The 24,571-nt window shown below is 41.2% G+C and overlaps 2 protein-coding genes across 9 annotated transcripts in view; both read left to right on the top strand.

Annotated features, from left to right (window-relative positions):
- The window catches only part of LOC115036407 (single-stranded DNA-binding protein 3), a 32,901-nt gene extending 26,615 nt beyond the window's left edge, over nucleotides 1-6,286 (top strand). For 2 of the 8 annotated variants that reach the window (XM_029494597.1, XM_029494594.1), the window contains 12 exons: nucleotides 497-556; nucleotides 688-754; nucleotides 1,777-1,842; nucleotides 2,039-2,123; nucleotides 2,272-2,317; nucleotides 2,814-2,849; nucleotides 2,943-2,997; nucleotides 3,179-3,249; nucleotides 3,619-3,697; nucleotides 3,828-3,856; nucleotides 3,996-4,097; nucleotides 5,628-6,286. In XM_029494597.1, the coding sequence (XP_029350457.1) occupies nucleotides 497-556; nucleotides 688-754; nucleotides 1,777-1,842; nucleotides 2,039-2,123; nucleotides 2,272-2,317; nucleotides 2,814-2,849; nucleotides 2,943-2,997; nucleotides 3,179-3,249; nucleotides 3,619-3,697; nucleotides 3,828-3,856; nucleotides 3,996-4,097; nucleotides 5,628-5,657 (726 nt within the window). In that variant the 3' untranslated portion in view covers nucleotides 5,658-6,286. The remainder of the gene's footprint in view (nucleotides 1-496; nucleotides 557-687; nucleotides 755-1,776; nucleotides 1,843-2,038; nucleotides 2,124-2,271; nucleotides 2,318-2,813; nucleotides 2,850-2,942; nucleotides 2,998-3,178; nucleotides 3,250-3,618; nucleotides 3,698-3,827; nucleotides 3,857-3,995; nucleotides 4,098-5,627) is intronic. The other 6 variants (XM_029494595.1, XM_029494591.1, XM_029494596.1 and 3 more) reach the window with 4 other exon arrangements.
- Nucleotides 6,287-16,373: 10,087 nt separating this feature from the next.
- On the top strand, nucleotides 16,374-24,421 carry LOC115036391 (RNA polymerase II elongation factor ELL-like). The gene is made up of 12 exons (XM_029494569.1): nucleotides 16,374-16,646; nucleotides 18,663-18,707; nucleotides 18,799-18,920; nucleotides 19,412-19,572; nucleotides 20,606-20,904; nucleotides 21,104-21,228; nucleotides 21,724-22,195; nucleotides 22,292-22,376; nucleotides 22,461-22,527; nucleotides 22,781-22,952; nucleotides 23,111-23,155; nucleotides 23,259-24,421. The coding sequence occupies exons 1-12, from the start codon at nucleotides 16,512-16,514 to the stop codon at nucleotides 23,385-23,387; spliced, it is 1,857 nt and encodes a 618-aa protein (XP_029350429.1). The 5' UTR covers nucleotides 16,374-16,511; the 3' UTR covers nucleotides 23,388-24,421.
- Nucleotides 24,422-24,571: the final 150 nt, after the last annotated feature.

Raw genomic sequence — 24,571 nt, 5'->3', positions numbered from 1 at the left:
TGGTTTCTGGTTTCTGTCTTGTGTGCGGGAGAGTGTGGACATGCTTCCTCTAAGGTTTTGGAATGGTGATGTTGGCTTGAAGTGTCTCGAACTACGCCAGGCAGACCACAGGCCGAATCAGCTTACACTACAGTGACAGCAGGCAGGGACCTGTGTGAATGCTGTCTTTACACACACACACACACACACACTGATCTGCATACTCACAAATCCATGCTCAGAGTGTATACCGTGTAAGAGGAGACAAAATCAGAAAACACAAATTCTTGCGTTGGTGTATCTTTGTGTTTTCAGGCAGATGTGATGAGTTTGCGATTGTTCAGTGTCATCCTCCATTCTGCCACCACACTGTCCATCCGTGTTTCCTCAGTGCTACCCCTGTCTCGGTGCTCTCGGATTTATTAATAATGGAAATGTCGTTTTCTCTCTGTCTCCTTTTCTCCAAATTCCCCACCCCTTTTCCCCCCACTTCTTCTTCCTCTGTATCTTTTTTCAGCCTTTTATGTCACCCCGATACCCAGGTGGACCGCGCCCCTCACTCCGAATGCCAAATCAGGTGCTGAGCTTTCCTTCCAGAGTTTTCCTCGTCACTTATTCATTTATTATGTTGATTTTGACAACTCAGTAATTGTGTTGCCAAGAATGTGCCAGTATTTTAATATGTATCCATGTTTGGTCTTAACTCAGCCTCCTGGGGGAATCCCTGGATCTCAGCCTCTCCTGCCAAACAGTTTGGACCCAACAAGACCGCAAGGTACAACTGGGATAGATGTTGTAGTCACATGCTTGAGTTAGGTTGCTTCAGCAATAGTTATTTTCATTACGTAAATGCATATTTCAGTGATATAAGTTGTGGTTCAATGTGATTTTTAGTAGGAGGTGGAAAAATCTCCATTGCTGTTGTTCCAGAAATCTGACCACTTGTGTGGAATGAATGAAAAGGAGTTGTCTCTTAAATTGAAAAGTCCATCCATTCATTAATTTCCTGCTATTTATTGATGTCAAGAAATGTGTCTTATGATTAATTGATGATATTATTAGCTTTTATTGTTATAAAGAGTTGATAAATGATCCAGGTCTCTGCATGCTGATTTTTGTTTAAGATTATTATACTTTGGTCGATTTCATTTTAAAACCATCAAAATTGTATTTGATGTAGTATCAAAAATACTTCCAAAAGTCTCCTTTTTGGCAGCAGCCGCAGAGCTTGCCTTCCAAATTAGTGTTTGTGTGAACAAAATGAATAAATAAAAAAAAAAATTAAATAAAAATCCTTAAGGATTCACTAAATGATAATGAGAGGCAAAGACAAGCTGCGAATCCTCAAATAATAAAAGCTATAGTCAACAAATACTTGTAAATTTTGTTTGACAAATTACTTTGAGTGAATATTCAATTACGGTTCTTTTATTTATTTTCTGTCTGACAAACCAATTAAAAGATAAATTACTTAAGCGCTAGACTCCAGTCAATAACCTTCCAACTCCTGTCCAATGAGATTGCTTTAAATTTCAGCACTCGTTTCTTCATCCTGTATGGACTGGCCACTGGTTGGTGTGTGTAGCTCAGGAAGAGGTCTGTGGTGAATTTAGCTGCCATTTACAACTTCAGGGGACAGAGGAGTACAGATTAGGATAGAGTATTGTCTGAGGCATGTCTTAATTCCTGATTTAAAGAGACAAGGCCATATGTGGAGTTTGATTTGCGTCACAGTTGGCGTGTGTCTCTATTTATTCATTCATTCATTCATTCATTTATTTATTTATGACTTCTTAGGACATCCAAACATGGGTGGACCAATGAGAATGAACCCTCCTCGAGGAATGGCCATGGGCCCACAGGTATGATAAACCCAGGACCAAGTGAGCAGACACGCATTTATGGACAGCTTTGATCAGTGATTTGTATGTTAATGTATACATATCACTAGCTGGTGTGGCACAAAATCCTGCAAAATTTAATAAGTAGACTTATTAAGGAAAAGGACAATTAGATGCTAATTGAGGAAACTATAAAATAACCCCTTTGGTTTGTTCTTACAACATATTTAATGTCTTACAGAATTATGGAGGCATGAGGCCTCCTCCTAACTCCATGGGCGGTCCAATGCCGGGAATGAATATGTAAGTTTAAAAACGCCATGCATCCATTGCAGTCTCATAGCCTGTTTTTAAATTCTTGTTTTTCAAAGACTTAATTATATTTTATTTCTCTTTGCATTTTGCCCTGTTTGTCATTTTCTCTCTTACACTCATGTCTTTTCCTCCTCAGGGGTCCTGGAGGAAGAGGGCCTTGGCCAGGACCTAATGCTAACTCTGTGAGTGAGAAGTGTTAGACTCCTGACCTTTACTTGTGAACACACATAAGTGATGGGACAAAGAATGATAAATGAGGCCACAGTGACTTACAACCCTGTAGGAGCAGTGAAATCCAAACTTGATGCTTACAGTTCAACCATTTGGGGTTTTGATTCTTGTGGTTTCATTTATTGGGTTATTGCTTAAATACTTGAAAAGAGTCCATCTATCAGTTTTGGTAGGGAATTCTTACCTTTTCTTGGGCTGTTGACTCTTTAAGGGCTTTTTACCAGACAAAAGCACAAAATCTGTCTTCAGGAAACGTAAAGCTGAGTTAAAACAAAACTTTTTTGACACTATCTGAAAATTTCTGAGCTATACAAAAGTGATATTTATTGCAGGATATTAATGTTGGATTTTATTAGATTGTAAATGATCACTTTTAACTTTTTATCCCCAAATTTGGCATTTTCTGACCCTGTCAGATCTGATTCTGTTTCCTCTTTCCCACTGCAGATAGCATACTCCTCCTCATCTCCAGGAAACTATGTGGTGAGTTAAAATCTGTTCAAACCACTGAGGCTTTCCAGGAGTAATTTCAGATTCTAGCATTCTGATTAACCTCTATTGCTTGTTCTTCCCCAGGGTCCTCCGGGCGGAGGTGGTCCACCTGGAACTCCCATCATGCCCAGCCCAGGTGGTGCGTCACCTAACTATGTCCCCACCACTAACAACTTGTCTTAAAATGAACATCTCTCCCATGTTTCCCCTCACTAAACAAGCATGAACATGCCCCCTCTCCCACCAAGCACCGTCAGCTCAATGTTCATTCTTCAAATCTTAAATATCATATAGCTAAAGTTCTCTTTTCTTTTTCTTAGATTCAACCAACTCCAGTGAAAACATCTATACAATGATGAATCCTATTGGACCAGGAGGCAACAGACCCAATGTGAGTCTCACTCACAGTTGAAGTTAATGTTGTTATTGAACACAAAAAACTTTTGTTATGTTTCGAAATGTTATTTAATGGCTTTAACTCTTCCAGGCTTGTAACGGTGTCAAACGCTGCAGATTGATTCTGCCTTGAAATAATGGATGTTTGTGTAATGATTAAAACTACACAACCTTGCCCACAAAAATTAATCCAGCTCAAATAGGGCTTATAACCACATCACTGGGCGCCAGTACAATTCAGCATTAGAGGAACATAATGCTGCCACACTTAAATGGAAATGATCCAAGGAGAATGTGTTAATCTTTTTTTTTTTTTTTGCTGAGCTGAAAATCATTTAAATATTGTTCAACATCCCTTTACCAGTTCCCTATGGGGCCTGGACCTGATGGACCAATGGGAGCTATGGGGGCCATGGAGCCACACCACATGAACGGATCACTAGGTGAGTTCAAGCAGTGTGATTTAACAGGTCACTGATTTGACTGATGGCTACACAAATGAAACCATACTTAATTTTGGATTAAAGCTTTCTCTCGAAACAATTGAACAATTTCCCTCCTTCACTTCCACAGGGTCTGGGGATATGGATGGGTTGCCAAAGGTGAGTGAAAAACATCTGATCTTGACTTTTATTATTTGCTGAGTGTTCTTGTAAATTAAACCATTTATTTAGACCCTTTAGACTTTCCTTCATGGTACAGTGTTTTGTTTTTTTACTCCCTCACTCTGTGCCTCCCCAGAGCTCTCCTAATAACATGGGGGGCATGAACAACCCTCCTGGAACGCCGAGAGATGACGGCGAAATGGGCGGGAACTTCTTGAACCCATTCCAAAGCGAAAGTGTAAGTAGAGCCAGTGATCATCTCACACCCCTTAACAGCTATCCCTGACATCCTGACATAAACTAGTGGAAGAATGCAAGCAGAGGGTTCCCCCTTGATTTGTCAGTATTCATCATTTTCTGTTAAAGCTGCTGTGTTGTGCCTCTTTTTTTCATTTTATAGTGATATTTCTTAGACCCAGACATCATTTTGTTTGGAAGAGGTTACAGTAGGAATGTCTCCACTTTAGGCTCTGTAATCTGAAAACACAACAAAAATTTGGGCCCAATTTTTCCAACCTTGGAAACTTTACTCAAACATTTCAAGGTAAACTTAATTAAACTAATTCAAGCACAAATTAAATTGGCCCACGAAGAAGAAGCCCCTGTCCAAAATGTGGTCCCAACAGCAGCAGCACAAATCAACAAAAAACAGTGAAAAGAGAACAGCTCAACTTTACTTCTGTATCTCGCAGTTTACAGTCACTTTCCTTACTGTGATCAGAGCTGATTGCAGGTGTGCTCAGATCTGGCCAGGTGCTGCTCACACTGGCAGAAAGTACAGGGAACCGACGGCAAGACAGAGAAGCAAAATAGGCAACTCTGTCACATGGGACAAAGCAGCCGTCCAGTTTCAAGTGCAGCATTGCTGCTTAAACACAAAGCCGTTATTGCTTGGGACACAGCACTGTAAATGTTAAATGCACAACTTTATATGTGCACAAGTGCCTGTCCATTGTCCAAAACGTTGATTAAAAACAGGACTGCAAAGGACAACTGATTTTCTGCTTGCATTGTAGCCGCTTACTAATCACTTAGAAATCATTCAGTCCCCTTTGTATCAGTGATGTGTTGATATTTGGTGCAGCATAAATGCTTTGTGTGTTTCATTAACCAGTCATATCTTCTAAGGATGAGGAAAAAGCTACTTTTTATATTTTAGGTACCTTCTTAGAAGTAAGCAATAACGTGACCATATTGTTGTAGTTTTGTATTAGGAATACAGCAGGTGGAGGGGGGTACTGTTCCTTTGCATTTTCTAAAATTGTGATGGTCTCTCACCCTTGGCCTGGAGAGCCACGGGGGGCGCAGGCTTGAACTCTAGCTGAGCCCCAATACCCTGACTCAGCCAATCAGCTCTGGGGCTGGGTATCAACATTTAAGCCAAACACTGTTACTAATAATAAGCAGTATTTTACTTTTACTTTCTTAACTCAAGTAAAAGAATCTAAAACTCTGAAAGCTGTGATTTAAATCAATGACTTTAGAGTAAAAAGAGAGACCTAAACGATGCCTGGCTATGCAGGTCCAACTTTTTTTGATTGATTGACTTCTGTACCCTAGAAGTCCAGAGGTTTGATACCTGGCCCTGATCTGAATTGCTACATTATTGATCACCTGTGTCAGGTGTATAAGGGGATGGCTAGAAACTAAGTTGGTGCTTCCTCTAGCTTTGCAGTGCTGGGTTTGAGCTCCCTCTGGTGTTTAAATGTTGTCAGTGACATATCCACTCATCTGTGCCCTCCTCCCCCTTCCCTCTCTCTCTTTTCAGTATTCACCCAACATGACGATGAGTGTGTGATTTTATTTTTTCCTTTTTTTTGTATTTTTGTTTATTCTCCCCACCTTCTTTATTTTTTGAACCCCTGCACCTGATATTTTTTTCCCCCCCCTTTGTTCAACTCAATCCTTACTTCACCTCGGATGGGACCGCCTCCCCTCCTCTTACACACACACACACACACACACACACACACAAACACACACAACCTCTGTGCCCCTAAACCCCAACATGGGATCCGCTATCTCCCCACTTTCCTCCCTCACCTGGGAACTCTATGGCCACACAGCCTTCCGGGAAGGCCCTTGAGCATGCTGGGACTCTAATCAAAACAGGCCCTCCTGGAGCATGCAAGATGGCTGGCGGTCTGAATAGGAAGCAGTCACAGAGCCACAGGAAGAGCCTCCTCTCTGACTCTGGCCCCGGCCTCCCTGGCTTCCTGTCAGGATCTAGACAATGAGCGAGGGAAGGAGGACAAAGAGAGAGAGAGAGAGAGAGAGAGAGAGGGAGAGAGCAGACTGGATGACACAGCCCTCCCCTGAGGACACAGTGCTGGGTCTCTTAGCAGCTGCCTGGAAGCTTCTCAACCACGACTTTGGACTTTTTTAAACTTTTTATTGTCCTTTTTTTTTTTTTTTTTTTTTTTTGTTTCTGTTGTTGTTGTTGTTTTTGTTGCTGTTCCCAACGGATTCAGTGGAGGGTCGGACCCTTTGCTCCACATATTGTTCTCTCTGTGTGTACATTTTTAACAGGGGTGTTGTGATTATCAGTGAACCTTTTTTTTTTTTTTTTTTTTTTTTTTTTTTTTGTGTATGTATTGTATCATTGCTATTTTTATTATTGTATTATTGTTATTAATGATATTGGTATGATCATTTAAAGACTAGGTTCTAATTTCTGTTGTTTCTAAGGGCACATTTTTATGATGAAGACAGTGTATGTGCAGACAGATCAGAAATTATTTGCTGTGTAACTCATGGGTTTATGTGAGCACACTGCCCCCTGCAGGTAAGATTTTATCCATCATGGTACTGATTGGCCTTTTATTATTATTATTATTATTATTATTATTTGGGTTTTTTTGTATCTTTCTCAGTTCCAGTTTTTTTTTTTAATCTTGTTAAGTAACCCAAAAGAAGAAGCGGCTCCTTTCTTAGTAGCTTCCATGCAGTGAAATGCACAGCTCTATTTATTTATGTACTTTTAATTTGTCTTATGAATCATTGTTACTTTTTGAAAAATGTTATTCTGTTTTGGGTTTTTTTTTTTCAGTAACTGCAGAACTAGTAGCAACTATGTAAATATGCAGATCCACTCAGCAGCACGTCTATAGCTCCATCCAACATCATTAGACGCCTTTATCTGTGCCCCAAAGATGCTCAAGCTAATCACAAGTGTCGACCATTTTGACCTGCACTCATGCTGCTTCCATTAATGCTGCCCACTTAGGTCACTGCTCAACTCCACTGTGTACGTAGGCTGTGTTTATTGTCTCTCTGCTGACCTGTTGTGAACACTTGTATTGTTTTTTGTTTTGCTGATGAGTCCTCAACACACTGTGATGTCGGTGCTTTATGGAAATTTGCTCTTGTGCACCAGTCAGTCGAGCTTGCAGACGTTTTTCTCTCATACACACGCTGCTTCCTCTTAACAGTCGCCTTTGGTGAAAGACTTGTGGCTCTCTGCTGATCGGATCCGTGGTGTTTTTACATCAGAGAATGGCAGGACAGGAAGTGGTGAGGTGTCACTCTGTAGACCATAACAACTGGGCCTCCGTCCTTTTTCCCTTTTCTCACCTTTTCCAGCGTCGATACACCCACTCACACATCATCCTAATCTAATTCTTTTTTTTTTTTTTCTACAACTCTCCATCTTTTTGATTTAAAATTTTTTGTAAATACTGTAAAATGCATTTTGATATCATTGACATGTTTTGATATTTCAGATCACAACTTAACAGTTGATCAGAAACGTGCTGAGTCAGGCAACTGTGTGTATTTGTTCAGAGATGGTGTGTCTAACTCAGAAATAATATGAATGATGAGAAACAAACTGGAGCTGCTATAGACTATTATGCTATTTCACCTCATCATTGACAAAATCTGGGGCTTTACTGTGCATCAGAGCTGTAGCGTCAAGGGGTCTAAGAGGACGAGGTAGGAAGATTTTGTAGTTGTGTGTGTGTGAACGCCTTTAGATAACTCACTGTCACACACCTTTCCTTGGAAAACGCTTAATTAAATATGATTCTTGTCAAAAAGCCTCTGTCCTCTGCCTCTGTTCTTGGAAACTTGGTTTGAGGGGGCAAGGTGTTTTGTTTTTGTTTTCTTTTTTTTCATTCCTTCCTGATATTCTTAACAGGGAATTTGCAAGAACAGCGCAAAAGATGACAATTTTTCATAATAAAACTCATCCCTTCTTTGTCTGCCTCTGATGCACTGCATTTCAGCTTTTACCTTCTCGACACAACTGAAACCGAAAGCAGGGGCACACAGGACACTGGCTCTCAAATCCAACACACCAGGGACCAGAGTACGGACTTTACTATGAAGGATTTTTTTTTTTAATCTATTAAAAATGGGGCAGGAGAAATGTCTGGGGAAACTAAAGAGGAGGGTGAAAAAAAAATAAGAATAAGAGACAGATTTGTTGCTTGGACGAGGTAGAGAGCGTGGGAACAGGTGTTTCCTCCCCTGTACTTTGAAATACTGTTGTATAAAATGCAGTCAAACTTCTCTCTATCTGTCCTGTAAGTAAAGCCGTCACAACGTTGATCATTTCTGTATTTCTATTGTGCTGATGTATAATACTGTAACATTCAGGGGTAGGGAGGGTTAAGAGAGGAATTTTTGGGAGTGGGATAAAAGATTTTTCTGTTCAGTTCCTCCATTTTTCCTCTTGATGACAAAGCAGTATTGAATATAAGGCAGTCAGTCCTTGGGGAGTTGCTTTGTATCTCATGTTAGGGTAGTTTCAGATCCTAAATGTCTCGTGTAGTAAAATAAGAGGTTCCTTCTTCGTATGTTTCTTTATATTGTAAAGTTTCTTTAGATAAAAAAATGTTGCTTATTGGAAAAAAGGTGGGAAAACTGCATTGATAATAAATGTATTTTTTTCTTTTCCTTTTTTTTTTTTTTTTTTTTTTGGTTTTGTTTTAATTTTCATCAAGTTGTCAGTCGTTTTTGCCTGTGTCCCCCTTGTTGTAGATACATATTAAAAACAAATAAAATGACTTCACTCCTTTTGCCATGAATACAAGATTTTATTTCTATGAATTTACAAGATTAGATGTTAACACTGGGAATATAGAATACAGATTCCCTTGACTTTATTTTTCCAAACCACTCCCATCAAAATGTTCAAACCTTGAATGGTTGTAAGGCCATCACGGTGGCCATAAAACCAACCGAGAATATAGACATTTTCTGAGTTATTTGTTTGTATTTCAGTTCTTTAAAAATACAACAAAACAAAACCGTTCACAGGCATATAAATGTGACACATAAATTGTGAGCAAGAATATTTTGACAAGAAAATGTCTCGTCAGTTTTTATGCTGTTGAAATGTTTCTCAGCCACACTGAGAAAAATTTTACGTTACAACATTCAAATATATTAAAGCAAAAGAATCTCATAACTTTCACACAGGTTTGTGCCGAATGGTCCTGATTAAAGAAATATTTTCAAGTTCAGTGATGCCAATATCATCCATCCAGTCAGTATCCTGGTGTCTTTTTGAATTTTTTTTTTAAATTGTTCTTTTTAATGTTTATTTATTTATTTAGCAAGCCACAAACCAAGCCACATGAAGCCTCGTGATGCTTTGTACAAGTGATACTTCAAAAAGATGACCTCCAAGTAAGAAACCAGTCTGTCCTGTTTCTTCATTAATGGTTCAGCTTCATAGCTTCTCAGGTGAGACAACATTCTTGTGGATGGGTGGCGGGAAAAATTTCTGCCTCAAAGCTCCAGGTGGTGCATCTGCCCGCCGCCTCTGGCCTGTTCGAGATACACCGAGTGTCGACGCAGTGACCTCTGACCTCTCTCACTGAAGCAGGAGGTGGGATGGGTGACAGAGAGGGCGGGGGGCAGCGGAGGGAGAAGCGCCGGTCTGACAGATGCTCTCAGCGTGGAGGAGCTGGGCGGATGAGGCAGAAGCACCATGCTCCTGCTTTTGGACAGTGATGCTCGTGTTGGGATCTGGAGTTGAGAGGTTGATTGGTTGACTAAGGGGGGGAGGTGAAGCAGAGGTGGGACCACCGTGACAGAGGGGAGGGTGTTCCTGCGGAGATGGGAGTGGGAGTGAGGCGAGGGACAGGCAGGAAGCTTATCAACAGAGCTCCTCTGGATTTTTTTGTCCAGTGTTGACCTTCCAGATGTTGGACAGCTGTTGGGGAACTCTCTCAGAGCGGTCAGCTCTGTGAGGGATGAGACAGAGGCAGAGACCCTCGGAGGGAAATCCTCACGGCGGCTGCTCTGATTCTCGCCTCCGTTTCTGTCATCCCTCCTGTGAAACGTGCTCTCCCTCCTCTCTTCCAGCCTGGACTCCCCGTCATCCTTTCCCCTCTTATCTCCACTCCCTCCTTCCTCCCTTCCTAAATCCCCTCTGTCTCCCTCCCTGTGCTGGCTTCTCTCCCTCTTGCCCTCCTCGTAAGCTCTGCTCAGACTGGCCAGGTTGTGAATGGCCAGCCACGGCTCAGATAACACCCTCTGTCTGGGAGGTGGAGTGTTACACTGGCTCAGCGAACTCAGCTCACAGGAGGGATGTGGACTGCTGTCGCTGCTGCTGCTGCTGCTTCCTCTTTGGCCTGATAGACGTGAACAACACACAGTTTGTGAGTATAAATCATGCATTTGGAGGTGAATGAGAAAGCCCCTGTATTGATTACTGTGTATCAATCTGCTCTGGAGGACAGATCCCTGTTCTGTTGCTCATGCCTGATGTTGACTCCAGCCACTTTTCCTCATGTACTTTTTCTAAGCAGATTTTGTGCGTTAACAGCTAAAAGGGACACATCAGGAGGAAAAAAAAAAGTTTTAGTTTACAGCAGTGAGCTTGTGACTGTTATTAGTTTTTGTAATGGAGACAACTTTAAATTTTATCCTTATCGTGGAGCTGAAGGTAAATTCGGAGGTTCAGTAGGTCTTGATCACTTATGGGGTGCCCGGCTGTCCATCCCTAAAGCTTTAACAAAACTAAACCCATCTCAAACACTGATATTCAACTACTCCCTGAATATCACCATTTCATGCTGCAACCGTCAGCTACTCCAATTCATAATATAACTGTAGTTAAATCAGTATTTTCAAACCTTTATTCGTGTAGACATACCACATTTCACATATCTGAGATGTTAACAGCACTATAAACGGCAATTTCTTTCCCTCTAAACCTCTCACATTGTTTCATCTCAGTAAATGTCCCCCAAAAATCAAAGAGGAACGTCGTGAAAATATTTAAAATCGCTCCACTGCCAGCAGCAACAACAGCAGCAGGCTGCTTACGACCTGATTCATCATTACTAATCATCTAAACAGGGTTACTTTACTTTTACCCGCACACAGGTGACCCTCTATAACACAAATGTTTTTTTATTCCGTCCTCACATTTATTCCTCTTCAACCAACTTCATGTGCAGAAACTCTTCGCCTCAGCTCAACCTGGCACCCCATTTTCATTTCCTGTCCTCAAAAATGAGCACTCACCTAATGACTTCAGCCAGCAGCCACTTGTTCTCATCTGTCTAGCTCTGCCACAACCAGGAAGGGCACCTTGTCTGGCCACACATTGCCATTCATGGTACAGATCTCCACATCAAAATGGAGAGGCGTTGTAGACAAGCTTTTAACATGAGAGGATTTAAAGTGTATTTTCCAAATGAGGATTACTCACAAATGTAGAAATGCCTTTTCTTTAGGACTGAAAGTCCATTCTTCACGTTGGATAAACTATTTATCAAAACACCGTCACAGCCAGCTCTTTTTTTTTTTTTTCTTCTTGATCATTTCACTCCTTTCTTCAGCATAGGTTTGTCCCACTGTAATGGAGACGCAGGTGAGAGTTCTTTTGCTTCATTTGGTGAAGAGATGAGTTTGAAAATTCACTCACAGCCTCAGGAACTGTAATTTACAATGTAAATATTGTGGTGACATTATGTTTGAGATTATGCCATCAAACTTGTCACCCTGCAAGTTTTGGCCTGTTTCCCTTTCTTTCATAATTCACCACAGAGGATGGGTGTGGTCCAAAGCGGCCTTTGTTTTACATCTAAACACACTTGAGTAATGTCACAGCGTACAACACTGCCACAATGTGACGAGTCGTACCACTGGAGGTCAGCATGAGGAAAATTGGAAAGGGAGTGTGACACCAACTTAACATGCTGTTGTTTTTATCAACACAACTTTGTAGCATCGGTGGCTAACGTGAATTCTCCGGAGTTACAGTGACATGACTGACAAAAACAACAGTGAACAAACTCTATTTCAAGCCACTCACTCAAATCAATGACCTTCTGTCATAGCGGTCGGGATGACTCACTGGTTCCTCTGAAGTTGAAGATGTTTTCCCCCTCTGGTGAGTTGGGCGAGCTCGTCTTGAGGATGATGTCAGACGGGGACATGCAGGGCACGGGCGAGGTATCGGGGGATGGAGGGACGTTCAGGTAGCGTCTGGTCACTGGGCCTCTGTTCACACCCACCTGTGTGGTGATGATGACGATGTCGCGACCCCTGGCCCGACAGGCCTCCGTCAGCACCTGAAGTACACGGGCAGGGGTGAGGTTATTGATTGGGTTTGTCCAGTTGGAGGATTTAAAAATGCCCCACAGGCTCTACAGTGAAAAAGCTGCAGATTTGGATTATTTTCATGATGACCATTGGAGGAATTCAGTGTTTTCTCGATATTGATGGAGAAGGAAAACGTACTCAGAAATATTCATCCATCTTGACACCGTTAGATTAAAACACTCCTAATACATTAATGCATTAATTATGAGTAATAATTTTAACGTCAAGAAAATGTCTTTATGCGACAATTTACCTGTCTGAGGTATTTTTTTTTTTTTTATTGGTGATGGTATCTGTGTTTACTTAAATACAAAATTTAATATTTCCTTAACCACCTTTATTTGCCATCACAGACGCTTTACTGCGGACCACTCTTTGTTGATCTCTGCTTTCACTTCTTTGGTCTTTTTTTGATTCGATTTTTCCTTGATCATTCTCTCCCGTTCCTGAATTTACCTCCAGCGTTGGTTGGTGCTGTGCGTTGATGGCGTACACCAAAGCTGAGGCCCCTGAATAGTCCTCCATGCTGGGGTCAGCTCCTGCAGACAGCAGGGTGGCTGCCACCTGAGCCCCTGCTCACTCCATACAGGTGTACATCAGAGCTGTGCGGCCGGCACGGTCTTGTGCATTCGGATCTGCCTGCGTTAACATGAATATTCTGAATATGACGAGTCAAGAAGTGGGATTCAAAGAAGCCTCAGACGTATCCCTGCGTGACTCAGGAGTTGGTCAGAGAGCTTGTTATGTCTTTGAAACTGTTTAATTTCATATATTTTACCAAAGATAATAAGGCCTTATCTGGGATCAGGTTACGGGCCAACAGGACTGACTCTTAGTCTGTAATTCACACTCCTTTATGTAATCATTAATTATAGTATCTTAGAGTACACTGTGTTGTCTCTAGTGTGCCAAAATCAGAGGGAGGTTAGTGGGAACACTTAGGCCACAAGCATAGCTGAGTAGAGCAGGTACAACCCGTTTGCCATGCGTTAAAGAAGCACACCTCTGACACAGCACACATTTGTTATGCACCAGAAAAACACCTAAATCAAGAAGTTGTTGAGCTTGTATGCAGAAGGTGCATTTAAACTCATTCTGAGTCGCCACAGACCCACCTTGTTCCGGAGCAGGTATGTGAGGAGTTTCACCGTATGGGCCCCAGCAGGCTCCCCCCTCAGGCCCTTACATGCAGCCAGCAGAGCCGTCTCTCCGCTGGGGTTGCGTGCGTTGACCTGAGCCCCACCTTCCACCAGCAGGCGGACCAGGCGGAGCTTACCTGAGGCTGCTGCGGCTATGAGGGGGCTGCAGTCTGACAGGGGGTCCCACATGCCCTGGAGAGAAGGCGGAATGGACTTTATATTTTCACACCAGTCCCGATCATATAAACAATTTTACCACCTACTCCGGACATCCACTCTCTGCTGTGTGTCTCACAAGCTGTAGAGAGCCTTAATAATTTCACTGTATTACATTAAATGGGAGTCAATAAAAAGGAATGTCTTTCTAAATAAACAAATCCTCAAGATTAAAAAAAAAAAAATCTACCTTCAGATATGATTTAGATGAAAAATAAAATTCTTTTGTTTAAACTCCAAACATTTCTCAGCACAACCCAAATAAGAACTAACCTGAAGACAGATGGCATTTATTGAAGTGAAAGATCCATCTTTAAAAGATGGTAATCTTATTTCAAAATTGACGTGACCACTGTGCACACTATCCACAGGGTAACTATATCCATTGATGCAGATCTATAAAACACACAGTAAACATTAAACTCACCTTGACCGTCCCTCTGCAGCTTCTATTTACTTATTCCTCTTCATCAAACAAGGAGAACGACCGAGAGGGACGGAGAGACAGGAGTTGCAAGGAGATTATATTTTTTTATCCCACTATGTTTTCTATCCTATGAAAAGTGTTGATGACCTGAGAGGACACTAGCTTTCATCTACTCCCTCTGTCCTGATCTGTCCCCCCTCATTCCTGCTGGGTTTAGGGGAGGTTCATCCTGCAGCCAATGACAAAGTTATAAACAGTTCTGAGCCCGAAATGTCACCTGTTGCAGACATTGCACTACAAAGCCCCAGAGGCCCTTTGATACGTGTCGGCTTTGAACAGGCCACATCTGCCTTGTGACCACCGTTGGCGTTCAAACACTGGCGAAGACGGAGGACACATGCACGCACGCAGAAATTCACGGCAGCTCATTTGTGTCTGAAAATCTTCAGTGCATTTGCTCTCTCGTTTGTTTTTGTCAGTCCTTGTGTTTTGTTCTCTGTGGTGAGCACTGAACAACTGATCTGCAAAAAAATAAATGTGACTTGAATGATTTCAAAATAGCAAAGAGGGAGAGAAAGTCTGTCTAAGTTTGTCTAAGATCAGAGAAACACTTCAGCAACCCTCAAATTCCAGACGGGTAATTAAATCAGACAGCACTTAGATGGGTCGAAAATAGCAGCAAGTTTTAGCACAAATTAAGAATATTAATATCAATCTTTTTACATCATCCACATCCAAACATGCCTTGAATTCAAATGAAATAATGAAAATGACCCCTCCAGTCATTAAGTAACTAAGCAGCTCCTTTTACTTTTATTTCTCAGGGTATTTATCAGAAATGTTATTGATTGCATGGTATGCCTGTGTGTTCACGAATAAAGATATCTTTACTACTCATGTTTGAGTTAGTTTTCCATAAGCATCATCTATTTTATGCCTTAATTTTTCAAAGTGTGGCTTCTCCATTGTGCCTTATTTTGTGAATATATATTACTCAAATTAGAAGAAATTCTTTCCTTGCAGAACACAATTAATAGTGTTTTCAAAAGCTTAAACAGTAACTTTTCATTAACGCATAGACTGGAAATCACCCATGTTTTATTTGTGTAAAGTTTTAATTGTACACCAGGACTTGGTGTGTGGCATTCAAGCCCTATTCAACTGAATTTCTAACATACATCAAAAATGATAATGCACTGTGAATATTTTCAGGAGAGGAATTGTTCTGCATGATGAATGAAATGATTTGACTGATACTTATGTTTATACTTTTTACTCATCAGTTATGACCTTTCTGTCTCTTGCTGCGTGGGCATGAACTTGTAATGTCTGATTTGGATGGGTTTGAAAATTAGACATTTCTATTGGGCTGTGCTGTTTATATTGATCTTTGAGTTCAGGACCCCATTCTGTTTGTGTTGACAAAAGGGCAAGACATTTGGCATAGCTCAGTTTTGTACTGCATTTGAAGTTTTCTATCTGATATATGTTTGACACACAAAAAATACAGTGTGCTGGCTTTCTCTCTAAAAGTATTAATGTAAGCTTGAAGGAGTTGAAAAAGGAATTATAATTTAGGAATATGAGTTTCTATCAATGAATTAACGTCATGCAAACGGTTGTGAGTCTCTGTCCTCTCCGTCTTGTGTGTGATGCAGGGACTGACTCCATGCTGCTGAGATCAGAGCTCTGGGGGGGCCAGGCCATCTGCTGCTGGGCCCCATCTTGTTGCAGTGAAGAGGCCCGTATGACTGAATGTGTGTTTGGGATAAATGAACGAATGTGGGACCGATCAGACTCTTCCCTCGTGGTATTGCGTGATAGATATAAAAAAAAAACAAACAAAAAAAACAAAAAACAAAAGAAAATTTGTAAAACCTTTCTACGTGGATCTTCTCACCTTTACAATTATTTAAAAAAATGAAATAATAATAATAATAACAATCATAAAAACCTTCTTATTCGTTAACTCCTATGAAATAAAGCGGACGCAGGAGAAGCGAAGTGGTTACGTAAAGGCCTACGTCATGGTTTATTTATGTCTGCGAGCCAATAAAATCCGCTCTGAGTTCAGCCGTCATGACGTAATGCGATCTACTCCAGAATAGCGCGCGGCGGCGGAGCAGCAGCAGCAGCAGCAGCAGCAGCTCGTCCTTCCCCCCTTTTCCTTCTCCCCCATCCTCCTCACCCCCACCCAGCGTTTTTTGTTTGTTTGTTTGTTTGTTTGTTTGTTTGTTAGCTCGTCTATATCGGTCACCCCTCCTCCTCCAGGGCAGCCGGAGGGGAGGGGGCCGTTTGCGGCGGCATGTCGGCGCTCAGGGAGGAGCAGAGTTACGGACTGTCCGGCGGAGAACTCCGCCGCGGCGGCAACGTCTCCGTCTTTCACGTCAAACTCACTGACAGCGCGGCAAGAGCCATCGGCAGCTTTCAAAACGGCAAGGTGGGTGTTCAGTTTTTTATTTTTCAGCTCAGGGCGCCACTTTCTCTTCGGAGGAAGACAGAGTGCTGAGAGAAAAGATAAATATTAAGGGGGGGGGGCAGGAAGGCGCGTTTGTGCTCCAACATTTGAGCCCGAAGTTCAGCCGACGAGCTTTCGGCTTGTTGTCTTTTGAGCCGTGAAATGAAAAAGCGTGTTGCATAATACAATGCGGAAACGATCTCCCTGTTTGATCAGAGAGGAGAAGAAGAAGAAGAAGAAGAAGGGGTTTTTTATTTTATTTTTATTTTTATCTTAAAAAAATAATAATAATTTAAAAAAAAAAGGTTTCGGCCAAGTCATCACGAGCTGCTGCCAAGTATTATGAATGCTAATGGTGTCGGAGTGGAGGGGGGAGGGAGGGGGAGGGAGGGGGAGGCTCGTAGTAGGATTGTGTTTTGGATTGCATTAGCGAGGTGCCAGTGTGAGATGTGAGTGTATTGCCCGTCTCTGCTGCCAGATCCCATCTAAAGGAAGAGCCAGATGGAGAGCCCAGACAGATGAATGGGCTCAAAATCAAACATTTGACCCAGTTAAACTGCAAACGAATCTTACGCTTGTAGGAAGTATGAGAAGAGTCATGGGCACTTCCCCAATTCAGCAATTCCTTGCATCACTGGCAGGAAAACACCTCACAGAAAAAAAATAAAAATGCACATTCACCTCTTTCATGATGAAAGCTGACCGCACAGCTCCTCTGCTGCACAGTTAAAATAGACAGGAAGGAGGGGAAAGCACCTGACACACACAATGCTGTTAATGTGCGCTTATTTGCTTATTTCTGGATATTCATAATGCGCTTGGCATGATCACACCCCCCTCTCAAAAAAAATATAAGACCACCATTTCCATGTGTAGCTGGCCCAAGCTCTTAGCTGCACCACTCGTCTGTCCTCATCAACAGGTGGGCTCACAAATCTTCTCCGTGAAAAGGTCAATTTGATTCCAGCCATCACATACTTTCTGCTTCATGCTTCAAACGTGTCACTGCGGCCTGTCGTTTCTACAGGCTAATTCACCCCTGTGATATATCACAAGGTATTATTTTATATTCTCGCGTGACAAGCTGCTGTATTTGAACAGTGGGTTGCAATAACCTTAGCCAGTGGCCTCCTTTAGAAAATCAAATGAATTTATTTAAAGGGCACATCATTTACGAGTGAATGGATACAGTTTTCCCAGGTCGTGCTTCATGCAGTTGTCAGGGCATGCTGATGTTGACTTGGCTCAAAACCTATATCTACACATAAGTGTTTGGCTTTCAAGTGGGATTACAACTTGTTGTGAGATTGATCTTTACCATTTATCAGCAAAAGGGTACCACCAGCCAGTTTGCTGGATGTGAGACAGTACTGAGGCTATTTAGGGACTAGCCGTAATACAAGCAACCGCTGTGGATACATTTTTGTCGATGTCATGTTTTAAAAGACCCCTCCACTGCTTTAGCATTGCACCTCCGACATTGTGAGACTCACAATATACATCTTAAAAAAAGGGATTAAAATCAGATTCAGAGGACCAGAGACATTGTCTTGTTCATTTTACTTGGTTAAAATGTGGAAAGTACACCATGTAATGCAGTAGTACTCAACCAATACCTGTGACAGACTTTGTTGTGTAAAATTGGTGCAGTTTTGGTTCAGTGCATTCCTATCTTGAAAACAAAGTTTAAAATCCATGTAATGTATCAATGAAAAGACTTTGTTGAGAACCACTGTGATACACCACGCAAAATTCTGCAGAACAGCAGCACAGAGAAAGGAAAGCAAATGGAGGAACGTAACAGCAGGCGTGAAACCACAATGAAGGAAGACCCATGCAAACAGCACAAACTATAAATTGTTATGTATGTTATTTATGTTTTATATATATATATATATATATATAAAACATAAATAACATACATATATATATATATATATATATATATGTGTGTGTGAGACTCAGAGATAAATTCAAATGATTTCTGTTTATCTCCAGGGCTGGTCTTCTCAACCCACAATCTGTTTCAGTGCAAACCAAGGGGTAAGAAAAAAACAGCACAGCAATTTCATTCATCTCATTGATATTGAAGATTAAAAGGGAAAATTAAATCTGTATTTCCGTGTTTTTGTAGAAAATCACTATTCCATGCTCAGAGAAGAAAGATGATATAAGGATATTCACTTTTGGTGTGACGAACGTCGCCCGCGACAATCCTCATGGAAGCTTTGACTGTGTCCAACAACTCACCACTGGGTAAAACACGATAAAACGAATGACATACTTTTTTTTTTTTTTTTTTACATTCGTTATATTTCAGCCCAATGGACATTAGGAAATGATAATTAGGCATTTACAGATGTTCAGTTTTGAAGCAACAGTGAACCAATTGTGAAATTGTGGAAATCACACGTATCTTAGCTGAAGATATTCTTAGACTTCAAAACTTTCAACTGGAACATGAAATGTAGAAAAAATGCAACTGTGAGTTTAGGAACTATCAAATCTCCTATTCCCCAAACGACATTATTGTCTCTCTTTTATATACTTGAACCACACAGAGGGGTAATGTCATTCAGCTAATATGAGCACGCATCTAGAAAAACACTGTGAAAGTATAAACATTGGTTAAGGAGATATGCACTGAAAACCAGTATTTTTCTTTGAATGGATAATGTGTATGAAGAGTCCTGAAAGCTCTTTGAGATTATTGTCCTGCTTTCTCTTTCTCCTCCTCCTCCACCCAGTGCTGCCGATGAGTTGTCATGTCTCGGGGTGATTCAGAAGAAAATGACAGTCAACGCAACTGATGACTCGTACGATAAGGCTCGTCAGAGCATGGCCCAAGCTGAGGAGGAGACGCGCAGCCGAGGGGCCATTGTCATCAAACATGGGGGACGCTACCAGGGTAGGAGAAATAAAAATCCAGAAACCACTCATGTATACAGAGTCTGCTTGGTTATACAACAGTTAAATGCAGTTCCAAGGAATAAGACTGGCCTTAAGACACATTTGTACTATGCTGGGTATATCAGAAAAAAAACCCACATAGTCAGCCATTTTGAATTGGTCACCATAGCAACATGTGTGGTCACCAGTGACATAGTAACAGCCAGTCTTCAGCCTTACCCTCTGCAGGTTTGCGTGCTTTTGTCTATTTTCTAATTTAAGGAAATTTCTGTAAAGCACACATACATGTGAACATTCACATGCCGTGTTACACATTGTTCCTTTTATATAATGCAGTGATTCTAAAGAAGCCTCCACAAATGTACCGTAGAACATACAGAAGCTGTGTTCTGTGCAACATGTCTGCCAAATATATGTACACATGATAAAAACCAGTCATTGTGGGGGTTTTTTGTCACTGCTTTCTTTCTATTTCCAACCATCCAAACCACTTCCTTCGAAACAGATATCACAGCCATCATCTTGTTTCAGTGAACTCAGTCACATTCAATACACATGTATGCACATGGGCATACACACTAGTTTAGGTGATTTTGTCAGTTCAGAGGAACCCTGTAAATAAGAAAGCAGAATTTTAGCCTTGTGCAACCTAAGCTTGCGGTTTTTTCTTAGTTAGCAGCTTTTACTCATAATGACGTACAACCTGGATGTGGGTTTCTTAAGGTGAAATTAGGTCTTTCCAGTTTCATCCACAGTTCTTTTAAAGGACAAATGCGATGATCCACCAAGATCCCGTGTATATGACATAGTAAGAAAAGACAGTGGTGACGCATAGTCACTGGGAGGCTCAAGTAATGCAACAATTAGATGAAAAAAATGTTGACTTAACAGTTTCCAAGACTACGGCACAATGTCATCTTTGATGATAAAAACCTCAGTCATATCCCGCTGAATTGTGCAGGTTTTCTTTTTGAAGCTATTTTCTGCTTTATTTGGCATCTTTTGATGTTTCATTTCCTGCTCCTTTTCAGGCAAGAAGGTAACAGTGCGAGCCCCAGCCCCTGCACTGGCTGGTCTGACCAAGCCCAAACGGTCATCCCAGTCCTTGCTCAGTAACATTAAGAAGGGGGATGGCGTGTCCAAGTTGAAGAAAGGTGACAGTGTGTCCAACAAGAGGAGCGTGGGTGATGTGCAAGGGAGGCCACTCAGGGAGAGATTAACACACCTGCTGGCTCTAAGGCCATACAAAAGACCCGAGTTAATCCTGAGGCTCCAGAAAGATGGGCTGTCAGCTGGAGACAATGATCTGCTGGACTCTGTACTGATGGAGGTGACTTATCCTTTTTTATCATGAAAACTACACCAAAAACAACTTGGAGCATAAGAGAGAAACACATGATGTACACTTAGACACACTGTGGTGAGATTTCTCTGTCACCTCAGGAAATGATTGAATGTGTAGATGACCTGAGGTAACAACACTAAAAACAAGTCTTCTGTGTGTTTATTTTGCATGTGTCTGTTTGCAGGTTGGCCAGCTGAACAGCAGAGACAACACATTTGTTCTGAAGGACGGTGTGTACAAGGAGCTGCAGAAGGACTGGCCAGGCTATAGTTCAGGAGACCAGCAGCTGCTTAAAAGAATCCTTGTTAGGTAAAACAGATGAGGACAGACGAGGAAAAAATCTTTCAGTTATCCACAAAGGCATGCATGACAAAATTGCAAAGGATTGCAATGCATTTCAAACTCGGTGCCTTTTCATTGTCATCATGTATCATGAAAAATGTTAATGTAACATTTGCTTAAATAAAAAGAAAATAAAATTCAATAAAATAAGCCTTTCAGACAAATTAAATTCAGGAACTGATATCAGTGAAAAATGTATTTCTTCTGTGTTTCTGCAACATTTTGAGCAAATTATTATTTTGCTTAAAAGGCAAAAAGGATTAGCATTTTTATATCAGCCTTTACATTTGGTTTGAAGGGGGCTAATTACGCCTAGATATAAAAAATCTAGGTCTCTATTAACTGCATCCAAGATGCTAAGGTGACCTTTCTTTTCATTGAATCGTATACATTAGTATAACTTCAGCTGCAATTGTACTATTCAGTAGATCTGTATCTGTTCAATGCTTCTTTTCTGTGCAGGAGGCTGTTTCAGCCACAGCAGAACCTCCTTACTGTCCCTGAGGCTCAGGTCAGCCCGCTGCGAGAAACCCCCAACTCCTCCCCAGCACACCGTCCAAGACATTCCCTGCCAGAGGAATACACTGACCCCCTGGCCAGTAAGAAGCCAAGGATCTCCCACATGTCTCGCAAAACGGCCATTGACAAGTCAAGATTGAGGCCTACTGAACAAATGGCTCATAAAGACGCAGCAGGTGATGACAGGAAAAGGAACTCGCTTGACCCAAGAAAGCTGTTGGACTCCCTATCAGAAGTCTGTCAACAGGAAGAGGCGATGGCTGAAAGGCTTGAGCCTACACTATGTGCTCAGGAGGAGCATGACAACCCCAAAGACCACCTTCAGCCCGTCTCTGATCACCCTCCACCCCCTCTGATAGTGTCTGATGTCAGTAGGCACGTGACAAAAAGGAAGAAGAACAAACACAAAGACCAGGTGAGTACAACAGACCAGGAGGTTTATGGCTTTTCCAGGGCTGTTTACACTGTTAAACAGTGCTTCATTTCAACTGGCTTTTCTTTGTTGGTCAAGGAGAAAGAAAGATGCAGAGGCAGCAAAGAAAAGAGAAAAGGTCACAGTTCAGAGAGTCCAAACAAAGTTTTGTTGGACTGCTCAGGTGAGTCCTGTTAGCTATCAATAAATGATTGCCAATTTGTTGATTATTTTTAATTGATTTGACATGCTTCCTTGTGTTTTACAGAACCAAGTGAAATTTTATTTGATTCCAATGTACTTGAAGTTGACAATGACACAGCAGATTATTTATCGTAAGTACCTTTCATTCATAACAACACACTTTTACGCCTTGGAAAGTTATATATTAAATGCCCTGGAAAAACACAGTAAGTGTCTGCAGTGTGCAATTTTTTTTTTTTTTTAATTTTATTTAATTTTTTAATGACATTTATTACCAAAAACCTAAAAAAAAATTCCATTACAAATTTGTGAACGTTTCAAATACAGTATACGTTTTACTTTATCGCTCATGTAAAGATGTGTGTCTTTATTTTGTCTGCACAGGAAGTACACAGTCATTTGCAGTCAAGATCAGAGACAGCACTACAAACAGGATTTTAACAAGGAGTACAGCGAATACAGAGATTTACATGCTCACATTGATAGCGTAACCAGGCAGTTCATGAAGCTGGACACACAGCGCAAACGGCTTCACCAGCAGTCACATAAATACAAGGTAATAAGATTGTAGTCATTTTTCATTTTTTTGTTATTCATAAGTGTGGTTTTATGTACTGGCATCTATGTCATACTATTACGCGACACTTTCAAAATAATGAAATTGTACCTGTGTATGTCCTGTAACATTGCAATTCCTGTATTTATCTCTTGCAGACGGTTCATGATCAAATTCTTAAAGAGTATCGCAAAATTAAAAAGGTAAACGACTTTCAGAAAATTTGCCAATATCTGAGATTGTTACACCCCTGCGTTTATATTATACAGTAAAACATTTTTCTTGATATTGTTTTTCTTCCCATAGTCCAACCCCAACTACAACCAGGACAAGATACGCTGTGAATACCTGCACAACAAACTTGCCCACATCAAGAAGCTCATATCAGAGTATGACCAAAAGCAGCTCAGGGTGGAGCAATCCTGTCCTAACTGACTGACTCTGAGACAAGTGAGCTTAGAGAGTTCAAACACCCTGAAACAAGGGAGGTTCATGCAGTTGACCTAAATACCACCGAGCTGGATTGCATGGTCATGCGTAAATGTAGTCCCTGAGCCCTTCTGGTGATGTCAGTGAGGTTGGGAGTCCACTGCGAAGAGCAGCTGTGTGACGTTCTTTTCTTAGAGGATGAGACATTTTCTTTGAAAAAGCGTTTGACCAGTGAGCTGCTGCCGCTGCAGTGACATGTTATTGCCAAGGACACAGACGGCAACGAATAGTTTTACTAAAGCTCTGAATGCTGAAACTGAGCTCTTACTATTTAAACTAAAAACAGTTACATGTGGAGAGATGGTGCTAAGCCTAAAAACACCTGTAGATTCCCATCCCCATGACATGTTTTTGCCATTTTGTGAATGTATTGTAAACATCAATTTGTATTTGCTTATGTTCTATTAACCATGTCAACGTTCCTTCACGTTTTATGCTGGAAGTATGAGATACCTGCATGCTCTACGTACCCAGACAGCTAATGAGAAAGACAGGCAAATGTTTCTGGCAGCTGGGGTGCAGATATGCACATCTGTCCTTCAGTATTTGGGTTTGATGAATTCAGACAGTATCAGTGTTGTCAGTTATCTTCTGGTTCAATCTGCTCAGTAATGGTTCCTGAAGGTATTGCTGGAGCCTGAAACGGTTACTAACTGTGACCTTGATTCAAATTATTCCACTGGTATGATCCTTCATGTGATTTTTCTTTTTCTTTTCTGCAACACAGATGACTGTTAGGTTGAGCATAATGTGAATTTAAAGTTGTATTCAGGGAATTAACAGTGTGAACTGTGGTAAAGAAAGGTTTAAAACAGTTTTGATTTAGATTCATCAGAGTTATGGTGTTATTGTTTATGCTGAGACGGTGAAGAATAAAAAAAAATGAAAGGATACTGTTGCATGCTCTGTACTTAGAGAACGCATGAGGACTAAACAGAGACTTTGTCAGACTTCCAAATAAACCTGTTATTAATTTCGTATGAACTTCTCCCTGATTCATAATCCTCTCTACGAAGCCGGCCCACAGTCATACACATTTATAACTGATGTTCAGACACGACTGTTTCACCAAAAGCTGTTTACTTCTTCGCTTGCTGCATTCGCTGCCGGCCGCTCAAAAAGCTCTCCTC

The sequence above is a fragment of the Echeneis naucrates genome, chromosome 22, assembly GCF_900963305.1.
Source record: "Echeneis naucrates chromosome 22, fEcheNa1.1, whole genome shotgun sequence".
Lineage (NCBI taxonomy): Eukaryota > Metazoa > Chordata > Actinopteri > Carangiformes > Echeneidae > Echeneis > Echeneis naucrates.
This window is presented reverse-complemented; position numbering and strand designations above follow the sequence as displayed.